The sequence below is a fragment of the Ictalurus furcatus genome, chromosome 7 (genome assembly GCF_023375685.1).
Source record: "Ictalurus furcatus strain D&B chromosome 7, Billie_1.0, whole genome shotgun sequence".
Taxonomy (NCBI): Eukaryota; Metazoa; Chordata; class Actinopteri; order Siluriformes; family Ictaluridae; genus Ictalurus; species Ictalurus furcatus.
In genome coordinates, this window is record NC_071261.1 from 7,875,441 (window position 1) to 7,900,426 (window position 24,986).

At 40.5% G+C, this 24,986-nt stretch overlaps 2 protein-coding genes across 2 annotated transcripts in view; both read right to left on the bottom strand.

The window, feature by feature from the left end:
• Positions 1-7,656: 7,656 nt before the first annotated feature.
• Positions 7,657-13,912, bottom strand: tmem236 (transmembrane protein 236). The gene is made up of 4 exons (XM_053628149.1): positions 13,556-13,912; positions 12,673-12,745; positions 10,097-10,220; positions 7,657-8,919 (listed from the first exon to the last, which is right to left on the bottom strand). The coding sequence occupies exons 1-4, from the start codon at positions 13,807-13,809 to the stop codon at positions 8,330-8,332; spliced, it is 1,041 nt and encodes a 346-aa protein (XP_053484124.1). The 5' UTR covers positions 13,810-13,912; the 3' UTR covers positions 7,657-8,329.
• A 2,225-nt stretch (positions 13,913-16,137) lies between these two features.
• LOC128609589 (collectin-12-like) overlaps positions 16,138-24,986 on the bottom strand; it is a 47,817-nt gene continuing 38,968 nt past the window's right edge. Inside the window, 14 exon segments of the mRNA XM_053628151.1 lie at positions 16,138-18,249; positions 18,378-18,499; positions 18,582-18,732; positions 18,844-18,898; positions 19,030-19,117; positions 19,299-19,387; positions 19,541-19,635; positions 19,780-19,975; positions 20,298-20,388; positions 20,994-21,140; positions 21,221-21,316; positions 21,959-22,034; positions 22,147-22,231; positions 24,185-24,291. Of these exon segments, the coding sequence (XP_053484126.1) occupies positions 18,057-18,249; positions 18,378-18,499; positions 18,582-18,732; positions 18,844-18,898; positions 19,030-19,117; positions 19,299-19,387; positions 19,541-19,635; positions 19,780-19,975; positions 20,298-20,388; positions 20,994-21,140; positions 21,221-21,316; positions 21,959-22,034; positions 22,147-22,231; positions 24,185-24,291 (1,591 nt within the window). The 3' untranslated portion in view covers positions 16,138-18,056.

Genomic DNA, 24,986 nt, shown 5'->3' on the forward strand with positions numbered 1-24,986 from the left:
GTTATTACATTAATATTATTATAATTGCTATTACAGTAAAACAGTTTGCAGATGATGGTAAATGCACCACAGAATCAATAGCTAATAATAAGAATCTAATTATGCAAATACATTGACAGGTGCTTTGACTTTTTAAATGCCTGTGCCTTTTTAAAATCTTTCAATAGATCTTTTTGCTGGATTAAGGGAGAGGGCATAAGATAAATTTTCCTCAAACAAGTCTAACTGCAGACAACATGACTGAGCTCTACAGAACCATTTCTGTTGTAAGATATATTGCAAAGATTGCAAGAGGGAAAGTGAGTGGACCAGAAATGTGTGTGAACCATAATACGTAATCGAGTGTCAACAACATACAGACAAACAGTCAAAAACAGACCTGTATAGCATAATTCAAATGTTTTAGCCACTCAATGTTACTTTAGTTGATGTTATTCATTTTGTAATAATACCCCACCAAAATCTATGATGATGAGCCTCTGCTGATAATTACTAAATAGTCTACCATTTAGTCAGTCACATACATACACTCCAATGTAAGTTTAATTCCAGGCATGGCTTGTACATACGCCAAAATCACATCTCCACTTTTATGATTGCTCCCCTAAACCCCCACCACACACATACACATATCTGTCTGTAAACCTCTTAGAGCATGGCGTGTCAGTGTAAAGCCGTGCTCTGTAATACACAGTGGACAGGGCATGGTCATGCACACATCACCTTAAAAATACCAGCCAGAAAAATGGTCTATAAGCTTCATGCAGTCTGTTCATACAGCCTGGAAATAAAAGCTTGTACCTAAGGCCTAAAGCCTAAGATCTGTACCTGAACAAAATATTTCTACAGATTTTTATGATCTAATTTGTTGCACTCTGGTTACATAATATATTTAATTGTCTAGCTAGACTCCTAGGAGGTTGAGGTGAATTTAATGGGTGTCATTTGTTCATTAGCATAGTTAACGTTATTTAAACTAGCTGGCTAGCTGCTAAGGAGCTACTCTATTTATGTCCTATGTGATGAGGCTAAACTCCCTGTAGACTTGCTTAAAGTTGAAATAGAATTAAAAAAATGACTAAATGAGCTGAATAATGTAATTTATAATATAATATAATATAATATAATATAATATAATATAATGTAATGTAATTTAATAGTACATATTAAGTACATATTTTAATGGAACATTTAGCATTTACCTATTAGCAATGAGACTGCCAAACAAAATACTCAAAAAGGAGTACATACATTGCCCATCACTAATATTTGCACCCTCAGTAAATATGGCCAAAGAAGGCTGTGAAAAATTTGTCTTTATTGTTTACACTTTTGATATTTTGTTTAAAAAAATTCACAAAAATACTCTGCTCTCACAGATATCAAACAATTGCAAACACAACACAGGTTTATAAAAATATATATATATTTGTTTTTTGGCCACTCGAACCATCCTCTTCACAGTGCGTTGAGACTATATAGACACGCGTCCTCTTCCAGGTCGATTCAGAACATTTCCAGTTGACTGGAACTTCGTAATTATTGCCCTTATGGTGGAAATGGGCATTTTCAATGCTTGTACTATTTTCTTATATCCACTTCCCATTTTGTGAAGCTCAACAACCTTTTGCCGCACATCACAGCTATATTCCTTGGTCGTACCCATTGTTCTGAATGACTAAGGGAATTTGGCCTATGTGTTACCTCATATTTATACCCCTGTGAAACACGAAGTCATGGTTGAACAATTTCCTGTTCCTAGTCACCTGCTAAAAAAAAAAAAAAAAAAACAATGGGAATATATTTTTCTCATATGAATTCATAGGGGTGCCAATAATTGTTTCACACCTATATTTAACAAAAATATATATATTTTTGGATAAACCTGTGTTGTGTTTGCAATTGTTTTAGATCCATGAGAGCAGAGTATTTTTGTGAATTTTTTTTTTAATCAAAACATAAAAAGTTTAAACAATAAAGACACAGCCGTCTTTGCTCATATTTACCAATGGTGCCAATATTAGTGGAGGGCACTGTACATACTCAGCAAAAAAAAAAAAAAAAAAAAAAAAAAAAAAAAAAAGGAATGGTGAAGCTTTTTCATTTATCTGCAATATGGCGTATCCACGTGCCAAAAATAGGTCTTAATGTAAGCATGTCCTTCACCTGGTGCTCTGTGTAGCTTGGCATATTGGTGTAGTGAGAGAGAGAGAGAAAGAGAGAGAGAGAGAGAATCACTTCCCACAGCAGAAGTGGGAAAGTCATCCTGCAGTAGTACAGTGGCTAGACAGCCAGACAAACACTTAATATAATTCAGCTTTGCTTAGTGCCAACAGAAGAGTGAGTGTGGGAAAGGAGAGTGTTATATGAGGGCCAATGAACTGAACCTTGAAGTGAGAATAGAAGCCTGTTTTCTTCACTTTGGTTAATTGCTGAAGACTGCAATGTGAAATGTTTTCCAGGTGTAGAGTGTATGTATGTCTGGACGGGAATTATCCACTGGGTAATGTTTTTCCTTTCCTCACTGCTGAGCCATCTAACGCTTTTACAGTCAAGGTTCTTTTGAGTGGAATATTAAGCATTTTAGCTGTTTCTTCATCCATGATCCTCCCTGCCTCCCCAGAGTCAATGAGCACAGGAAAATAGTTGTTTTGTGACCGATATGATAACTTTTCTGGCAGCGTTTATTCTTCCAATTTCTATCATTGGTGTTACATGTTCATTCACCTGGTTATATCTTGACCCTTTTGGCCACACATAAGCTCAAAAATGTCCTGTTACCATTGGATATACACATTCCACCTTATCTACAGCAGTCATTTTCTTCAGGTGAAAAGTGTGTGGTCGTGTGAGAGAGAGAGTCATCACAAAATGCAAGTGCTGGTTCATTCCATCTGCTAGCCACTGCAAGCGTGTGAAAGGGTCATGCTTAATCTGCAGTTGACTGTTTTCTGTGTTAAGAGTCTCTCACCTGCATCCTTTCTTGCAATAGGAAGATCAGAAAACTTCCCAGAACTTTGAATGTTTTTCTGGTCGAATAAGCCATAGGATGAAGCGATTTACCTCCAGGTTAGCGAACAGGCTTGATTTACTCAGATGTGACCCAGATGTTGGGGGAGTTGACGCTGAAGGGAGGCCCTCTGGTGGCATGGTGGTGAACTGCCCGAAAGAGATGTGTCGTGTAGAGTTTTGGCAGGAAACTGACTCTGAGACTGACCCTCAATATTATTTAACATTTACATCTATTGCCTTTGATTGGCTTACAGTCTTCCTAAATTAAAAGTGTTTTTTTTTACTCTGTAATGGTGATCTAAATGTTGAAAGTATTTTATTTAAAAAAAGAAAAAAGAAAAAAGAAAAGAAATCAAGTAAAAGTACTATGGATTACTTATACTCAAAAACGTACTGTTACGGTGAACCATGTACTCAAGTACTGTAATGAGAACACATGTAGTTCGTTGCTTTCCACCCCAGCTTAAGTGTTAGTCAAGCACTATTAATTTTTTTTTTCCTTTTTAGCAGTTCTCTATGGCAGTGGTTTTCAAAGTTGGGGCCGCGGCCCCCTTGGGGGCCTCCAGGGGGCGCCCGGGGGGCCTCAACAATTTGGTCGGAGCCACCAAGCCCATCCCTTCCACTAGTATGTTTTCTCTTTCTTACTCTCAGACAACAACAACAACACACACACACACACACACACACACACACACACAATCAATTCCTAATGTAATGTAAAGATGTAAGATGTAATTATTAATAAAAAAAAGGGGGATATATTCAGAAGTCTGTATTTTTAATGTGTTTTAAAGATATCTTGCAAAAGGGGGGCCTCGGTCAAATGTTAATGCCATTTGGGGGGCCTTGCCCTGGAAAAGTTTGGGAACCCCTGCTCTATGGTACTATCTACCCAGACAGCACATACACATCTGGCCAACATCAGCACACTGTGCACAAATTACAGGTTGTTTGCGAATTGATTAGACATCAACACAATGTCATTTAGGGTCACAGGTAATGGATGTACTTACTATTCTTCTTTCTGTGTTACTGGCTAAATAAAGACTCATGTGCAAGCTGACGTGCTGAAAACGTGCAATAAAGGTGTTTCATTAGACATGTACAAAAATTGTGTCATTTACAGAGGACAAGAGGTGCATGACTATTCTCTTTATTTTGTCACATCAAAGGCACTTCAGTGTCATCTTTATTTGTTCCTAATTATTCTTGATGTGCTTTGTATATTAAAATAGATGTTCTTGATTAATTTAAAAGCCTTTTGGCTTTCCATATCACAGACCACCTGACACATCTACAAGGGTCCAAGAAGCCAAAATAATGTGGCAAAAAAAAAAAAAAAAAACAGACACACCCCTTAATATGCCCAGTTTGTTTTCTGCAGTACCGTGCACATCTACAAATTTCAAAACTAATTGTAATGTGGTGCACTTATAACAACAGAGTGTGTTGAGAAACAACTTGTTGCTAAGGTTCATTCAAAGACTTGCACGAATAATTTCGAGTAGACCATGCAGGTATTAAAAAAAAATATTATTATTATTTAAAATTTTTTGGATGAGTTAGTGGGCGCACTGGGCCTCTGAGTGGAACTTCTGAGTGGGTTCAACCTTAGCGACTAAGGTTGCTGTCTTAATTAAACACATAGACATAAACTATTTTTAATGGAATTGAGTGCTTGCAATGCACAGGAGGATTCAGCCAAACAGGTCACTGACTCACTTCTGTGTCTTATATTGCAGTTTAGCAGGATGTTGCTGAAACTATAAAAATATGGAAGCATATACCCTTGTAGCAGTTCGATTCTGCTATAGATAGATGGCAGGGGCTCGGCTGGTCAAATCAGGAAGAGTCACGCACCCTGAACATCGACCCTGAACATCTGACCCTGTATTAACAGGTTGGTTTTTTCATTCACAAAAAAATCCTCATTTCAGCCAAATGAACAATGTTTGAATACAGCTTTGAAGAAAAAAAAATGCAGTATGACATTCTCAATATCTCTAAATCTACAACAATCATATGTTGACTTTTCTTCATGCTCAAATTTATTATGATATGATGTTACACTGCTAAGGAAACCTACACGGGTTCAATCGCCAACATAGATCATACTAAGCACGTTTTACTTACATAGGTGGACTGTACTCTCCGCCAGTGTCCCAGACCACAGCAAAGCATCAAGAGCACATCCAGAGGTCAAGATGAGACAACATCCCAAGCGAAGCACCGGTCACTTCACAGCTCCCATAGAGCGGTTCATTTCCCAAAGGGGAGACGCATTAGATTTGTGCTGTCCATGTAGAGAGTGTTGTCCATATAGACTCCACTCGTATCTGTAGCACACAGACAAGAGCAGAGAAACTCCAACCTACCTCTGGTGGATGAGTTGAACCAAAAGATTGAGGGTTACATTCATAAACACAGATTTAGATTGGCTCTGGCTTGAGATTCCACAGGCACAAGCTTCAGGTGTGTGTGTGTCTCATCCTTGTGATCATCCCTCTAATGATACCTCTAATGTGAGTCTGCTTTATTTATTTACACACACACACACACACACACACACACACACACACACACACACACACTAGTTAAAGGATTGATTCACAGCAGCGTAAATGTCATTTTCCCATCTGACTTTCCCTGCGTCAGTCTCTCCCTCCGACTCCAGCCAATGAGAGAAGAGAGCAGCACCGCGTCTCTGTGAGCATCTCTGTCTCCAGTCCGTTTAGGCAGAGGCTTGAGCTAACACTCCCTCCCTTTCTCTCTTTCTCTCTACTTTTTCTTGCCAGTCCTTTACCTCAACAACTCCTCACAAATGTACCTCCCCAGATCTCTCTCTCTCTCTCTCTCTCTGCCTTATTCTCCCTACAGAAATTCCTTTACAACTTCTCATTATTATCTCTCCCCAGAGCTCTCTCTCTCTCTCTCTCTCTCTCTCTCTCTCTCACTCTCTCGCTCTCTGTCTCTTTCTATCTCTCATTCCGTTTCCCCAATCACCTGAGACCCACACAACTGTATTGTGGCTTGCAGCTGCATATTTTTTTTCTCAGTTTTTGCTGTCCATCCATGTTGCTAAACAACATGCCGGAGTAAGAAGCGCATGAGACCTGCTGCCTGAATTCAAATGTGTCTCAGCAGCATTACAGGTCTCCCCTCCTCTCCTGTTAGCCAATCAGAACCTACACTCTCTCCTCATCATTCCCATTTGATCAGATTATTTTATCTGTCTACTGAATCAGCATGTCTTTTCTTTCTCTCTGTCCTCTCTCTCTCTCTCGGATTTCGATTACTCACTTGAAGAATGAGAGCATGCATAATTTAATCTACTGCATCCATTTAAATGGAATAAATACGAATTACGCCTCTTTTCATACAGCCAGAGGAGGCACTTGAATAGTTCCACCCTGGCTGGTTTATTGTTTCATCTTATAGCATCAAATATTTTAATTATTCATCATAGCTACTAGTTAACAACCTGAGGAATGTGATGTCTTGTTTACTCTGATAACACATACTGGTACTTGTTTAGTCTTTTTGGTGACATTCGTTGCAGGGCTGCAACTAACAATTATTTTGAAAATGGAGTGATTATTTTTTTATTTCTATTACTCTGTTAGATGGATAATTAGAATAATATTTGACTATATTTACAGTATTTTAAACTATTAATACTGCTACTCTTAATTAAGCCATAAATTCCTTGGGGGGGGGGGGGGATTGGGTTAGGGGGCAATGGGTGGACGACTTGATGTCTAGACACACAACATTTATTATAAAATATACTGTATATTGTGTATGGTAAGAAATGCAACACGACTTCCCACCACCACTGCATAATGCACAAGCTTCATGGCATGAGTTAGGTTTTGGAAGTGAGAAAACGTTTATCACATAAACTGACCATACATGAGACAATGTTTTCTGACAGAACAGGAAAGATAAAAATGATAAATAAGAACATAAATGTGCGATAGAGCTATAAACCCAAAACGCTTGGACAACTAATAAAATAAAATAAAATGCATGTCTGTTAATAAACATGATTCAAGCAAATACAGTGCACTTCTACTTTGTCTCACAATCCCACAAACAAATGATTACAGATCAAAATATTATTCCCATAAAGATATGTCATGGGGTCAACAGCATAGTGTAATGTAAAGCGGTTTTATATATATATATATATATATATATATATATATATATATATATATATATATATATATATATATATATATATATAGTTTAGAGGACTTTGGTCATAATGTTTCATCTGTTATAACATGCTTCACCATGTCCATCACTTTACTTGCATAAGTATTTACCCCCCTCCCCCTCCTCTCTGCCCCCCCGCCCCTTTGATTGCAATTACAACTTCTAGTCTTCAAGGATATGTCTCTATCAACTTTGCACATTCGATATGAATTTTGTCCATTCATTTTGTTCGACATTGTTTGATGACAGGTAAACTGCAATTTTCTCGATCGGATTGAAGTGTTATGTGTCCCACGGAAGCAGGGTTATAAATACTTATATGATCACACAGTTTTTGTTTTTGTTTTTTTACCTGTAAATAATTCTGCAACTTTATTGCTAATTATATTGACCAGCACACTCACACCCCCCTCCCCACCCAAAGCAACCCACCCCATCCCATTCAATATTCCAAAAGTATTTTGTGCAGATCCATGACATATAATAACAGATGAAGTTGATTTGAGTTCCAGATTGCAGCATTACAAAAATGTGGGGAAGCTCAATGGGGGTGAATACTTATGCGAGGCAATGTATGAAGTTTAAATTCAATAAAGGAATGTTGGGTGGAAGCCAATGGCTTGCTACACCTCAGTTCTCTTTATTTCTATTAATATTCCAACTATCTTTCTCTGCTTAGGCAGAGTAGTCCCAGAGAAAGTAAACGTGACGAGGCTGTTAGAACTGTGTTAGTTGTACAGGTTGTAAGATGAATGAAACTTCATGTGTGTTGGATGGTCTGACTGAAAATCACTTACATTACTGCTAACAATCGAATGCCTTATAGCACCTGTAAAACACTTTTCCCACATACATTTTCAATAAGAAATTAGCCACCCCAAACTTTCAGAAATAAACCGGGGGAGGCATATTTTCAAAAAAAAAAAAAAAGAAGCTATGTGGACTCCTATTATTAGTTTGTCTTCTCTGAAGTAACATCAGTGAAAAAAGAGTGTGTTCAATGTTATTAGTAGTTGTTAATATCCACCCCATACATTTCTTTACCCAAAGCGGTCACCAGTAGCTTCCCCTCAGAACAAGGTCTCAGAACAAGGTCTCAGAACAAGCTTCCTCTGTTGAACACCTTCAGTTTTGTCAGGAAGTGAAAGTAAAGAAAAGTCAGACATGTGAGCAGATTTTTCATGATGTAGAGTATCGGAGTCACATAACCAAAGATAGTCACCAGGCAGATGCGTAAAACCAGGAAGGGCAGATCCTGTGCTACGACTCCTAAAGATGCTAGCATTGGATTGTTAGGAGTTACAACCACACGCAGAATGGAGAAAAAGCTTAGGATGTAGATAGGAAAGGCCCAGTTTGAGTTGTAGACCTCCTGAACCCCAGCCACTCTGATCATCTCCACTGTGTCCAGCCAGAACACAAATGTCTCCAGGAAGAGCTCAGAGCGAGGGTCTCGAACCCAGAGGAAGCTAAGAGAGCCTGAATCAGAGTGGGAGGAGTACACGTAGGCCATAGTGGAAGAACGTGCGATGCCATTCATGTCTGCCCAATGTCCTGATGGTAATGTACTCGTGACTTCTGACCTCGGCTCCGAGCCATTTGCACCTCTGTTACTCTGCATGTGTGATGACACCGTGGACACCTGCTCCAGAACAGGCCCAGGACTCTCAAAGTCCAGACTATCTGCTTCATGAGACAAAACCACTTTTTAAAATCAATTCATTTCATTTAAACCCATTAATATCAATTTAGTTAGTAAATCAGCAGTCACTGGGCACTTTTAATAGGGTTTTGGAGCCTATCCCAGGAGGCATAAAGCACAAGGTAGGGGACACTCAGGACGGGGTGCCAATCCATCGCAGGGCACACTCACCCACATTCATCCCAATCAGCCTACCATGCATATCTTTGGACTGGGGGAGGAAACCGGAGGAAACCCCCGAAAGGAATCGAACCCTCAACAATGGAGGTGTGAGGTGAACATGTTAACCACTAAGCCACCATGCCCCCTAGTTTGCAGGCAATTCTTAAAAACTGTTTATATACACCCACCGCCCACTTTATTAGGAATAGCTGTACACCTGCTCATTCATGCAATTATAAAATCAGCCAATCATGTAGCAGCAGCACAGTGCATAATAAACATGCAGATATAGGTCAATTGCTTCAGTAAATGTTCACATCAAACATCAGACTGTGGAAGAAAAACATGATCTCAATGATTTTGACCATGGTGTGGGTGTTGGTGTCAGTTTGAGTACTTAAGAAAACTCTGATCTGGAATTTTCACGTACAAAGGTTTATAGAGATCACACAGAATAATGGGAACTGTTCTTGTTGAGGAGAGAGGTCAGGGTAGAATGGTCATCTGGTTCGAGCTGATAGGAAAAGCTTCTCAGAACATATAACATGCCAAATCTTGAGGTGAATGGGCTACAAAAGCCAAAGAAAGAACGTTCCACTCCTGCCAGCCAAGAACAGGAATCTGACACCGAGACAGCACAGGTTCACAGACACTGGACATTAAACATCAAAGAAAAAATATTGCTGCTCAGTTTTGTAGTCTCAGATTCAATAAAATCACATTTTCCACACCCCGATGTACAGCTCTTGACCTATATCTGCATGATTTGCATTGTGCTCCTGCTGATTGTATAATTACATCCATAAGGCGGTATACCAGTGTTCCTATTAAAGTGGACATTGACTGTATAAAAACATTTTTAGTATATATTGAATTATCTCTCAGTTCTAACCTACTGTATAATGTTGATATGTTTGTCTACAGTTGAAAATTATTTGAAGACTTATACGTCTATAAATACGGTATTTATTTCAGATCAATACCTTCAGTAAGACATACCTTGTCCTCTCAGGCAATATGGACGAATTCTTTCTACAATGTCCACGCAGATAAGGGCAAAGAGCACCAGTGAGACAGGAAGCTCACTAAAGTGGTCATATAAAACTCCCATGTCCAACTGAACCTGCGAAGACATACAGATGAGTCAGGAGAGCTCTTCAACACTACCTGTGAAAAATCCTGAAAAATAACTGTCAATTTGTCATATACGCTAAATTATTTAAGTAAATAAATATACAGTATCTCACAAAAGTGAGTACACCCCTCAAATTTTTGTAAATATTTGATTATATCTTTTCATGTGACAATACTGAAGAAATGACACTTTGCTACAATGTAAAGTAGTGAGTGTACAGCTTGTGTAACAGTGTAAATTTGCTGTCCCCTCAAAATAACTCAACACACAGACATTAATGTCTAAACCGCTGGCAACAAAAGTGAGTACACCCCTAAGTGAAAATGTACAAATTGGGCCCAATTAGCTATTTTCCCTCCCCGGTGTCATGTGACTTGTTAGTGTTACAAGGTCTCAGGTGTGAATGGGGAGCAGGTGTGTTAAATTTGTTGTCATCGCTCTCACATTCCCTCATACTGGTCACTGGAAGTTCAACATGGCGCCTCATGGCAAAGAACTCTCTGAGGATCTGAAAAAAGGAATTGTTGCTCTACATAAAGATGGCCTAGGCTATAAGAAGATTGCCAAGACCCTGACACTGAGCTGCAGCACGGTGGCCAAGACCATACAGCAGTTTAACAGGACCGGTTCCACTCAGAACAGGCCTCGCCATGGTCGACCAAAGAAGTTGAGTGCACGTGCTCAGTATCATATCCAGAGGTTGTCTTTGGGAAATAGACGTATGAGTGCTGCCAGCATTGCTGCAGAGGTTGAAGGGGTGGGGGATCAGCCTGTCAGTGCTCAGACCATACGGCGCACACTGCATCAAATTGGTCTGCATGGCTGTCGTCCCAGAAGGAAGCCTCTTCTAAAGATGATGCACAAGAAAGCCCGCAAACAGTTTGCTGAAGACAAGCAGACTAAGGACATGGATTACTGGAACCATGTCCTGTGGTCTGATGACACCAGGATAAACTTATTTGGTTCAGATGGTGTCAAGCGTGTATTGCAGCAACCAGGTGAGGAGTACAAAGACAAGTGTATCTTGCCTACAGTCAAGCATGGTGGTGGGAGTGTCATGGTCTGGGGCTGCATGAGTGCTGCCGGCACTGGGGAGCTACAGTTCATTCAGGGAACCATGAATGCCAACATGTACTGTGACATACTGAAGCAGAGCATGATCAGTATGCAGTATTCCAGCATGATAACGACCCCAAACACACCTCCAAGACGACCACTGCCTTGCTAAAGAAGCTGAGGGTGAAGGTGATGAACTGGCCAAGCATGTCTCCAGACTTAAACCCTATTGAGCATCTGTGTGGCATCCTCAAACGGAAGGTGGAGGAGCACAAGGTCTCTAACATCCACCAGCTCCGTGATGTCATCATGGAGGAGTGGACGAGGACTCCAGATGCAACCTGTGAAGCTCTGGTGAACTCCATGTCCAAGAGGGTTAAGGCAGTGCTGGAAAAGAATGGTGGCCACACAAAATATTGACACTTTGGGCCCAATTTGGACATTTTCACACATTTCAGGTGTACTCACTTTTGTTGCCAGCGGTTTAGACATTAATGGCTGTGTGTTGAGTTATTTTGAGGGGACAGCAAATTTACACTGTTACACAAGCTGTACACTCACTACTTTACATTGTAGCAAAGTGTCATTTCTTCAGTGTTGTCACATGAAAAGATATAATCAAATATTTACAAAAATGCGAGGGGTGTACTCACTTTTGTGAGATACTGTATGTACCTATTGTACTGCAGGATACATAAGGATATATTTCATCAAGGAAGTTGTTAAGCTTGTCAGTCACATACTCGTAACCTAGAACAATCCTAATCAAAGCTTTTACAAAGTTGGTTGTAATAGAAAACCATTAACATTCCACAGGTGCAGCGCAAGTTAATGATAAAACTGATGTTTTTAGTGTGGCTCACTGAATGCCTTTCATTCAGAACTCTACAAAAAATAACTTGTACTGAAAAAGCATCACACCGAAACTCAAATCAAACAACTTAATTCTAATATCAACTAGCTATAAGTACAGACGTATAATTTCTTACTATTATTTGGAGTATGCCAAAGACAAGACAAGGTTTGTCATCTCACTGCATTAGGACTTCAACATACAGTTAGTTTTGGGCTAATTGTATTGTTTGCTACATTAACCTTCTAGCCCCTGGGCAAAGCTAGAGAAGCAGAACTTGTCTTGACTTATTACCCACATTTAATGTGAGTAAAAAAAAAAAAAACCTTAAGTGATAAAATGTAAGTGAAAAATTGTTTTACTTGAACAGTTCCCTCAAGAGGTTATTTTCAGGTGGGTTAACTTTCAACACCAACTGTCACATGGTTTGTAAGGAAGTAAAGACCTGAGTAACATTTGAATTTGGTATCTGCCAACGTTGAAATGTTGAACGAGATGCTAAGCGGATGTACTATCTGATCATGATATTACCTTTGAGCTGGCAATGAGAATGGCAAAACATGGAAGCGTGCAGAGAAGTGCATGGGCGAGAGTCACAGGTCTCCTGTGAAAGCACAGATTTTGATGTCAACATGTTCAGTTTAATCAAGTTACACATCTATGGTGCAGAAGAAGATATGGACTCCTCAGATATGTCAAGCTATAGGCATTTCATTCTATGAAAACAGACATTATGGGTTTTGTACAGGCTAAACACCAAGAGATTATATCCTATATTTCATGTTTGACATTTTCTTTTTTTTTTTTTAGAACATTACTTCTTGTACATGATCTTACATTTTTCAAAAATCCTACTTCTATTAGGGTGGTATGATGGTGATGCACCTCCAGCGTCCTGGGTTAATTCAAAGCTTGGGTTACTGCCTATGTGGAGTTTCTCATGTTCTCACCGTGTCTATGTGGGTTTTCTCCCACCTCCCAACAAGATACTGTTAGATAGACTGGCTAAATTAACCAAGAATGAGTGTGTGCATGGTGCTCTGCGATGGACAGGCATCTCACGGGATAGTCTATAGATTCACTTACCAGGATAAAATGGCTACTCAAGATAAATGAATGATATGAATGAATTCATTTTAAAATACAAAATGAGTAGCAAAATTGGGTAAACATTCAGACTCCTTTTCCCGAGAAGATGATTTTTTTCCCACTCTTATTTGCAATTACACCGCTATACCTCGAGCCATCAGGAGGATTCCTGCACTTGTAAAGCGATTCTCTGTGTATTTCTGCATTTGATTTTATTTCTAACATGTTAGCTGTAAGAAATTAAGATACACTGAAGGTAGTGAACAGAACGTAAGGGTTAAAGGTCACTGAAGGGTCATTATGTACAAATGCAAGACACACTTACCAGTTAGTAACTTCTTTAAAAATTCCCCAGGACTTCAGGATGAAGTACTTCAGTGGCACCCAGACAAACAGGGACACAGAGGTCACATAGGCTATGGATGCTGCCACCACCAACCAGTAAGCTGTAGTGTTGTTGACGTTTACAAAGCTCATAAGCGACGCAAATCGCTCCAGAACCACGAACACAGGCACACACAGACATATAAACTCTAACACCTCATACAGGATGAGCTTGACTGTCCTTCCAGAAGGCATCCTGACTTCCTGACACTCCAGAAGTAATCAGTGAGAGCCGAGTCAGGTGCATCCACTACCCCCACGTCTAGTTCACACACAGCTAACTGACTGCTGCTATGGACTCTGGACACTGCTACTGCTTACACTGCATTTCCATTTTTATTGTCTTAACGATGAAGAAGTCACGCTTCTCTTTTTATGGAGGTCACAAATAATCCAGTAAAGTGGTCAAATGAAAACTATACTCTGTGTAGTTTCGGTTTTGATGTGAGCATGAAATTGTGGAGAGGTGATGGATAGGTAAAATATCTCTTCTCATAGGTCGATATTCATTCATGCAGTTATCCAATCAGCTAATACTGTGGCGGCAGCGCAATGCATAATATCATACAAGAGCTTCAGTTCATGTTCAAATCAAACATCCATCCATCCATCTTCTATACCGCTTATCCTTCAGGGTCACGGGGAACCTGGAGCCTATCCCAGGGAGCATGGGGCACAAGGCGGGGTACACCCTGGACAGGGTGCCAGTCCATCACAGGGAACAATCACATACACACTCACACACCCATTCATATGGACACTTTAGACACAACAATCAGCCTACCATGCACGTCTTTGGACTGGGGGAGGAAACCGGAGTACCCGGAGGAACCCGCACAGCACGGGGAGAACATGCAAACTCCACACACACGGCCCCAGTGGGACTCGAACCGCAGGCCCTGGAGGTGTGAGGCAAACGTGCTAACCACTAAGCCACCGTGTGCCCCCAAATCAAACATCACAATGGGAATGACTCTGGCCTTTGCATTCGTGCCAGGCAGTTTGAGTGTTTCGGAAAATGATGGTCTCCTAGGATTTTCGCACACAACAGAACAGTGTGGGGAAAAAAATCCAGCAAGTGGCATTTTGTGGCCAAAAACATTTTGTTGATGAGACAGGGTAGAGGAGAATGACCAGACGGGTTTATGGTTTATATATTATGCTGCTGTGACATGATTGGCTGATTGGATAATTGCATGAATGAGCAGGAGTACAGCTGTTCCTAATAAAGTGACTAGCAGGCATGGTGGCTTAGTGGTTAGCACGTTCGCCTGGATTGCAATGGATTGGCACCTAGTCCAGGGTGTCCCCTGCCTTGTGCCTTATGCCCCCTGGGATAGGCTCCCCGCGACCCAGTAAGGATAAGCAGTACAGAAAATGGATGCATGGATGGATGCAAACTTGAATCCAAATATGCTTCAAAAAACAGATTTCCCTCTAGTGGAAGGAAAAATTATGACAAAAAAGTAAAGTCATGTTTACATATACAAATATTTTTTATGTTTTATCCTTCTCATATTGACTTGTAAAATTCAGGATCTTTAACACTTCACAAACTTTTTCCCCAGTCATGAGTACAAACTCACCATATTATTATTATTATTATTATTATTATTATTTATCGTCAACTGTCCAGTTTGCGTGAGCCTGTGCCCATGATAGACTCAGGCTTCAATTTGTGGCTGACAGGACTGGAACCCAACGTGATCTTCTACTGTTGTAGCCCATCCACCTCAACGTTCAATGTTTTGTACATGCTGACATGCTTTTCTGCTCACCACAGGTGTAAAGTGTTATTATATAACTTACTACATCTGTCCTGGCAGCTTGAACTATTTTCCTCTGACCTCTCTTATCCACAAGCCGTTTCCACCCACAGAACTGTCGCTCATTCAATGTTTTGTTTCGCACCATTCTGTGTAAACTCTACATACTGTTGTGTGTAAAATTCCCAGATCAGACGTTTCTGAAATACTCAAACCAACAGCCGTGCCATGATCAAAATCACACATTTTCTTCATTCTGATGTTTCACGTCAAGAGTTGATACTGAAACTCTCGACCTGGATCTGCATGATTTTTTAAATTTTTTTTTTTTTTTGCATTGCGCTGCTACCAAATGATTGGCTGATTAAATAACAGCATAAAACGTGCAGATGTTTATAATAAAGTGGACAGTGAGTGTAAATGCTACTATTAACATCTAAATGTGTATAATTATTTTTTAATATATAAACTGATATTTTATGTTGACCATTTACAGTAAACGGTACATTTTATTTGCGATAGAGTTATATTCTAGGTAGAGGTTAGTTTCAATAGTCATACTTTTACCCAATGATCCGAGATCATTTCACACCCAACCAGAAGTAATAATCAATAGACCTAATGCTCATTTACTGCTTATTTTACTTTCAAACAAAATGTTTAAGCGCATTAAACATTAACGTTAAGATAACGCTTCCCTTCTTCTTATTTTTCACCGTAATAAGCCCCGAACACACCACACCACACCACACCACAATGTATATTTGGGCTAATTTTATTGTGAATACTAATCATTCAGATGATTAAAATAGTACATAAACAACTAGATACATTTAACTGAACTGATACACCAAGAACCGTTAAAACATGGAAACATTCTCCCTGTGAATAAAGTTTCTATCAGGATCACAGCTGTGTGTAAAAAGCAGTGGACCACCGTGGAACTGGCTCATTGTCCCCAGGTCGAGATCTTTGAACAACTCTTTAATATTTAGCTATTCCACCTACACATATGATACCAGGGCAAAGAGGATACGACCTCTGATCCTAACGAACTCGATTTCAGCCTACGCAAATCTTCCAAAATGATTAAAAATGTAGTGACGTTAGGGTGGACGACACTCATTCCCACATATACATCATACACAACTGGTTCTCGATGCAGGGGAATCGAGACGTCTCAAAACGTACAAGGCCATTTTTTTTTTTTTTAGTGTTTTTGAAATCGTAAAATTCCCAGCGCCTAAATATCCGGATCTTTCCGTTAGCCGCTTTAGTCCGTCCGTGGTTAAAATGTTTAACAACTTGAGGTGAGCTCAAACTTGAGACTGTGAGTCAAAATCAAAAGTGCATAACATCATCGAGTAATATTACTACATGCCTTTCACCGTGCTCTTTCATCATCAGAAGGAGCAGCTGCTGTAACACAGGTTCTCATATTATACACACATATATATATATACACATATACATATATATATATATATATATATATATATATAAAATATATACACATATACATACATGTATATATGTATATATATATATACACACACACACACACACACACACACAGACCTACATTTTAAAGCAGAATATCATTCTTCTCTTATATCAAAGTACAGTGCATTTAAAATGACAGTCAAAATAAATAGACATACTACAATTAAGAATCAATTTAACACTGTGTTAAAGAAATGTTTCAAGAAGCTAGGAAGATGGGCTGCACCATCCTGCTGAGAACTGCAGGAGGCGCTGTATGGACTACGCCACTCTGTTAGGGACCATGCTGTTGCTGTACTACACAGTCCGACAGGAGAGGTGGAATGGCTGCTATGCTTTTTTTTTTTTTTTTGTGAGAACTAATGACACGCGAGGGCCGTACACTCGTGTATGCAGACTGACCTCGCAGGAAAACGAAAACTTCTCCTATGAAACCCTGTAGCAACAAACACCTGCGACTGTCAGAAGTTCCAGAACAGAAGGGGAAATTATGTACATGTGCATGCTCCGCTTGTGTTCCCCCCCCAAACAAGTAAGTGTGAATCTGTAGTAGGCATTAGGGTGGCACCGACGCAGTCAAATAACTTAAGAGTGAAGGACCGAGAAAGAACTTGAGAGACATAGATCGAGACAGAGAAAGAGAGCTGGAGAAAGAGTGTGAAAGACAGACGGTGAGACAAAAATGGTCGGATGGAGCTAGCGAGTCAGACAGATAAGCGAGGTAGAGAAATAGAAAGAAAGATGGAGAGAAGATAGAGACAAATAGCAAAACAGAGGATATAGCGTGAGAGAAAGACACAGGCATCATGATAGAGAGAGATAGATGGAGATGGCGAGAGAAAGAGAGAGAGCTAGTGAGATGGCTAGAGAGAGACTGACTCCTCTGTCTGCCTTTCTTCAAATTGCATAATGTAACCAGTCAGTAGTGAATCGATATTCGGTGTCGTTTACTTGGTCAGACAGACGGGTTTCTACCCTCTGGGTGCGTTACTGAAAGAGCGTAGTGTGTATGGACATGTGTACGTTCATCAGAAACAACGACGGTCAACTAAGAGTGCGGATCAGTCTGCACCCGTGCTGTGCAGCCATGTTGTTTTAGTGTTAGCTTGCACCTCTTTGTTCATGAGAAGGGTGTGTATGTATACTGGAGAAGAGAGAAATGTGTTCGGGGTCCTATAAGAGGGCTTTTTCTGGGTAAGGGCTCTGTTGAGGGTCTGTAGGATTGGCACAGCTGTAGCTGAGATTTTGGGTCAGGCCTGCCTGTCCACTGGCGGTGTTCTGGTATGCCTGCTGCACTTCAGCAGGAGCCATGCTGCCCGCAGGAGCGCTGTACACGGGCGCCTGGCCTATGTACATGTGCATATCACTGGTGAAGAAACACACATGTTGAACGTTGAATGGATTACAATGAATTATAGACTCTCCAGGGCTTGAAAATAACATTTATAACATTTCTGTATTTCTCAGGAGAGCAGTAGAGTGATCAGATGTTACCTGGGCACTGGTTGGCCTGGTAAAGGAGCCTGGTTCATGGCAGGAATCTGCTCCACATTGTAACCCTGCACCCCTGTAGCAGCCACCGCATACTGTCCTGCAGATGTTTGCCCAGGATACACCTGCGGACACACGGCATATACTCATGCTCGAAATATTGAGCGTGACCGATTGTACTAAAGTTCATTTGACGGAGCTGCTCACCTGCTGTGAGGTGCCGGGCTGCTGCATGTAGTACTGCTGACTCTGCAGTTTGGCGTACATGGCATACACAGGGTCCTCATTCATCAGCTTGGCATACAGTGAGAGTGCCTCCATCACCTTCACATTAAGCTCAGACAGCTCTGAGTGCTTCCTGTAAGGCAGTGTGAACAACATGAAAAAATATGTTCTATGAAAAAATTCTAGAAAAAATAAATAAATCAGAGTTTCAATTCAATCAATGAATCCATGAATTAACAATGACCTGTCAATTTCTTCCAGTTTCTGATCAATGAGCGGACCCATTTGGTTGCAGGCAGCTGAACAGAAAGAGAAAAAAAAATAATTAAACACACAGATCCAAATAAAAAATTTAAGAGGAACTCTATAATATATATATATATATATATATATATAGTATGCAGAGCCAAGGAAAGGCCCTATGACCTACCCTCGAGCTGGAGCAGCTCACAGGCGTCTGACTCATTATCTGTTGGATCTGCACTCTGGATCATCTGGAGCAACTGATCCATTTTCTCCTGTGTGGATTACAGCATCGCAAAATGACTCCCATACGAAGGGTCAATCAGGTAGCTTTTATCGAGTTGATCCATTTACAAGACATAACGCACAGGAACTAAAACTCCCAATAAGAGCATGACGCACTGATTCGTGCAACTCAAATTATGGGCCGTGCATTTTATTTACAAGAACCCTCACCTCGTCTATGTAGACAGGCTCAGGCTCCGGTTCAATGGTCTCCACCTGGATGTCCTCGCTGAACTGCACGGTCTTTTTCTCCGTTTTCACTGGGAAAACAGGGTAACAAAGACATCTGCGTGACCTCAGCTCGAGTGGCGCATCATAAAACGTAAGAACGTCATGAAACAGAAATACAAAGACAGGAGTATTGTAGTGACAACAGACCACAGCAAGACGACAAAGATAATAAATCTACTCACTCATCTCTGGCTCTGCTGTCAGGTCTGCTGTGACAAAGTTGGATGGAAAAAGGCCCACGCCCTGATACGTCTCACCTTTCCACCAGTTGGGGTCACTGTAATAAATAAATAAATAAATAATTATCACACCGTATGAGCACACCCAACTGACATTAAGCAGTAAATATGACGTATGATCAGATTCATCAAAAAGCTATATAAAGTTTAAATCCCAGCATTGTTCTAAGGTAGAGGGTGACCTGTCATCTAAGATGGTGATGATCTCTCCAGATTTGAAGGTCAGCTCGTTGTCCTCTGCTGCCTCAAAATCATAAATAGCCCGAACTTTCCTTCCCTCTGCTTTGTGGGAGGCGAGAAGGCTGCTGGCGCTTGGGTAAAGCCCAGAGAACGAGGTCTGGTTCTGCAGCCGCTGCTCCTTTAAGGACAACTCAATGGCTGCATGTAGGAGATAAAATCAAAGTCAGCCTTCTACACTTTGAGCACTGTTACAGTGTGGTAAGGCATGGCAACTGAAATAAACTCTTTATCCCATATTTTGTGCTATTTACAAATGACTCGTACCAAACCCAAGCGCCAATGCTTTTATAGAATGTATACTCTGGAGGGGGAAAAAAAGGAGACCAAGGTTCTTTTCGCCATAAAAGTGTTGCTGAGCACTCAAAGTCAGGACCCAGTTCATGCAAATACATTTAACACAGCTTCTTAAAAGCCTGTTTGTCATCTAGGGACATTACAACCGAAAGTCTGAGGGGCACACCTTTGGCCAAGTCCTCTTCCTCTTTCTTGGTTGTGGATGTTGCTGGGTCTTTGGCCACTAAGGCAGGGCTGGCTTTTGCTTGCTCTGCTGCCTGCAAAACAACATACAATCATTGATCCAGCTTGCACATTCCTAAAATTTGACCTACAGTTTACATGCTTGTCTAGTTATTTTATGTTTTAGAAGAAAGCGAGGGGGGGAAAAAAATGGACAGATGGATATTAGATGGATATTGTTATTTATTTTTTTACACCTCCCATTTATTCCCGAATAAATGCCCACCCACCAGCCAAGTCTAACCTATAATACAGCAGCTACCAACACGGAAGGGTGCTAGCTAACAGCATCTTTTTAAGCTGCGTCACAGGGCAACGTAACACACTTGGAGGAAAGCGCTAACTGTACTTGTCAACATACGGAAGCTCACAAAAGCCCACAACTACACTAGTGTCATTGTGATTGATAGGGTATTCCTCCCCTGCCACCCAGACAGCATGTCCAATTTTGCTCTCTTGGACTCCTGACCACTGATGGCTAGGACATCGTTGGGATTCACAGAACTCACGATCTTCAGTTATTCGGATCATTCAGAATGTCAAACATACTTCTCCTTGGCTTACTACTACCAGGCATTGTTTACTGAAACTGTCCAGAAGCTGCAGGGGAGGAGAGTGGAAACAGCATTAGTGTACTAACCTGGGAGCCGACAGCGGGGAAGGTGACACCCTGCTCTCTCAGGTTCTTGATCATAGCTGATATGAGACTGAGCTGGGGGTCGTTTCGGAAGTCCTCAGCCCATTCCACCATGAGGGCCTTGAGCTTCTCACATACTTTTGGGTGGCCCTGATTAAAACAACAACTAATTCTCAGTGTCGGCTAAAAATTAACGGAAGGACCACACTCTCATAAACCAGTGAACATACCTTGTTTAAGACACTGCTAACTTCACTGGCAAACTCTCGCGAGCACACCTCCAAATGGAAGATTTTCCCACAGTTTGACACACAAGCCCCTAATAACTGTGTAGGAGGGGGAGGGAAAAAAAAAGTACAGACTCATCACAGTCACGTGACTTAAAAACAAGCAGACTTGTTTTCCATGACAAGACAACAGCATACAGTCTCCTCCGAAAGTATTGGAACAGCAAGGCCAATTCTTTTGATTTTGCTATACACTGAAAACATTTGGGTTCGGGATTAAAAGGTCTATACGACACGACAGATCAGAATTTCAGCTTTCATTTTCTGATATTTACATCGAGATGTATCAAACAACTTACAACAAGGTGCCTTTGGTGTCAACCCACCCAATTTTTAGGTGAGCGGTTTGAATCTGATCAAATTTCCCTAACCCTTCTCCCATAGACAGCTCTCTGGTCTTCATATTGGTTTATCTGTTTTAACAACAAATGCAGTCTTCACAGGCAAAGCCCAGTCCTCAAACCAAGAGTAGACATTTAGAGCTATTAACTGCTTATACAATCAATCAATCAATCAATCAATCGAACAGGGCACACCTGTGCAACAAGAAAACACCTGTCAATCACATGTCCCAATATTTTAGTCATTCCAGTACTTTCAGAAGGGACTGTACGACATCAGTAAAACCAAAACCACTTCACAAGAATCAAGGGAGAGAGACTTAAGGATGAACAAACGTACTGTCAGAGCCTGCATGGCTACATGGGGATCCTTGTGGTTGACTCGCCTCATAATGGAGCGAAGGCATTCTTTAGGTCTACAAAATGCAAGAAACTAACCATCAACCCTCATTTGCTCTGATATACTGTACATAGACACTCAATCAGAAAGAAGATGAATAGAGTTCAGGACTAGGTAGGAGGACTCACCCGGTGCGTGACTGTCCTATCTTATCGCATATGTCCAGTATGAGGCCCCAGTCCTCAGCCGTGTTCATCTCACTGGTTGCTTTCTCTGCAGAGAAATATTAAACAAATTAAAAAATAATACTGAACGACACCATGTGGCAGACTTACACGGGCTGTCATTACTCATGACTGCATGTTAAAATCATCATTTGTACTAACTTATTATTATAGACATAAAATGCAAATACACCTGAAACTGCTTACTTGTCTGATTTTTTAAAAGGGACAAATATATCTGAAAATTGATATGCATGTTTTGTGAAGGCCTTCAAGATTTGTTATATATTTCTGCCATACAGTTTTGCCCTGACTGTATTAAAAACCATGCCATGAAACATTTTCTCCATTTCTCCATAATAATAACTGATATGGTTTAAAAGGGATACTAAATGAAAGCATAACACCTAAAGTAAAATACTGCTGAACTTCATTACAAAAATAAACAACACTGACAGCACCATGAAAGTGTACTTTTTTTCACATTTTAACCATTAATAAATATTAAAGTAAATAAAAGTTTATACCCAAACTCAACCAAAAAGCAACACTCCAAATATCAAATAAAAATACAGACATCCAAAATTAATCAAAAAACACTTCAAACACCACAATAAAATCTGTCAGTGATGGTTTTTATTTCGCCTCTAGAGGTCGCTCTCATACCGTATAATGACAGCGGACCCTTCTCAGCCGCTCCTGCAACTTTAAGCACTTAAACAGCACAACGTATCATTTATTAATGACTTAAAGACTGCAAAAGGAATAAAACACTTCAGGAACATGCTGCTATAGGAAAATAATCCATATCAGGGTGGTAGACTTAGGCCTCTGGCATACTTCGTTTTTTGTTTTGTTTTTTTTTACACGTACGCTAGTGTATGCGCACAGTCGTATGCATAACCTTTCAAAGTATACTCCATATGACATGTACGCCTACACATACGGTCGACGCATGTGCATCAGGACAACTTGCACTAGTTGACTACTACTTGACTCGACTGGCTCGAGTCAGTACAGAGCAGTAAAGCAGGTATTCTGGTGTGAAGGACTACTACAACGAAGAAGAATCACAATATGAAGAACAAGGCTTGGGCAATCTCTCACATCACGCGTACTGTACGCTGTTCCTAGCGTGCACCACTTTGTAATGATTATTTTCCTATAACAGCACAGCCCCGTTGAGTTTAATCCCTTACTTAATTACTATTCTGATATGCTATATACACCTCGTTTTTTAAAAAATATAATCATTTGCAAATTGCTGCGGTCTAAGATATAATAGAATCAACTTTGAGGCGTCACAATAACCCGTCGTGGATTATTTTCCTGTAACAGCACGCCCCGCTGTGTGCGTACTTTCTATTCTAAAAACCTGCTTTGATATGCAGATGAGCATACCGATCTCATGAATATGCAAATGACGTCTATGACGTGATATTCGCCAGCACGGCCTTTGACCTGATAGCGGTGCTACCAGAAAACACCTCTGGTTAGAATAAAGCCGGCTGGCTCCGTTAGCCAGCCGCTCCCTAGCTTCGCATTTGCAGTGTCACTGTAGCTCCTGGTAAAGCCCACAGACTAAAATAACAGCCCTGACCATGACAACTTTCACTCTAGTTTTCATTCAGGACCGAAAGTGTGTTCTGACATGTTACACCCGTGTAGATACTGTGTGTGTACTTAAACACAGTGAAAATGACGTACCATGCTAAGTGCTAACATCAACTAGCTAACTCTAGCTAATCGGCCAGTCGCTTTTAACCCCATTCAAGTCTACTGCTAGGAAACAAAGACATATCTGTAGCAAAATGTCGTCGTTCTTGCTGCTGTTATTTTCACGTACAGTGGCAGCAAAATACACAGACACAACAAATCAACAGGGAAATGTAGCCAGCTGCTAAGCTAACAACAGTACAGCATCACAGCCAGCCTGTGTCTGTGTGTGTGTGTGTGTGTGTGCTAGCTTGCTAACAAGCTCCACGACATTTCTACAACTTACCAACATCTTGATCAAAAGGATTGGACGTGAAAAGAGGCATCGCCGAGATATAATCAGGAACAACAGCAAGACAGATCTAAGCTATTCTTTTCTCCTCTCTGTCACTTCTTAGCTGTTTAATAAATGAACAGACATAATAAAATATAAAATAAAAAAAACTATAGCAGCTCTAACACTTAGACAGTCACTCCTAAGCAGCCTATAATTGGTGCATTATGGGTAAAAAAGGAACCCAGCAGCTCGGGAAAAAGCTGCCTTACTTTCCACCCGTATTTCTACAAAACCCACCTACTTTATTTTTGTAGTCCAATCGCAGAAGGAAACCGGAGCTGTCGATTCTGACGAAGCACGGGATGTAGCCAATCACTGCACAGCGGGCGGGGTTTAAGAATACGGGTGTTAAACAAAAGAGAAAAAAGAAACACAAATTCGAACGTGTCAGTCATATATTTAAGGGTAACTGCGTTGTTAACAATATACGTCGTGTATATAAATAAATATTTGATTCATGTAACACTGATTTGATTTAGTATTTGTGTCCTTTATAAATCTTCTTAAAATAAAAGAGAACAAGGGAAATTTCTTCAATCATATGATTGAATCACATGACTGACTTTTTGCACAGTCACACGTGGGACTGAAGTGAAGTCATCATCCCTGCCTGTCTGAGATTTCATAATAACAATGAATATATCAAACACATTGCTACGGTAGATATCATAATAGTGTGTACCAAGGACAGATGAGGGTATGGAAAAGACCGGAAGTCCATGATAGAGGTTTTAAAAGGTCTTCCAACTTA

Coding starts and splice junctions, on each gene's coding strand:
- tmem236 (XM_053628149.1), bottom strand. CDS start 13,809: ATGCCTTCTGGAAGGACAGTCAAGCTCATCCTGTATGAGGTGTTAGAG. Junction 10,221..12,672: donor TTCTCATTGCCAGCTCAAAG/GTAATATCATGA, acceptor ATGTCTTCGCAG/GTTCAGTTGGACATGGGAGT. Junction 8,920..10,096: donor ATATTGCCTGAGAGGACAAG/GTATGTCTTACT, acceptor TGTCTCATGAAG/CAGATAGTCTGGACTTTGAG.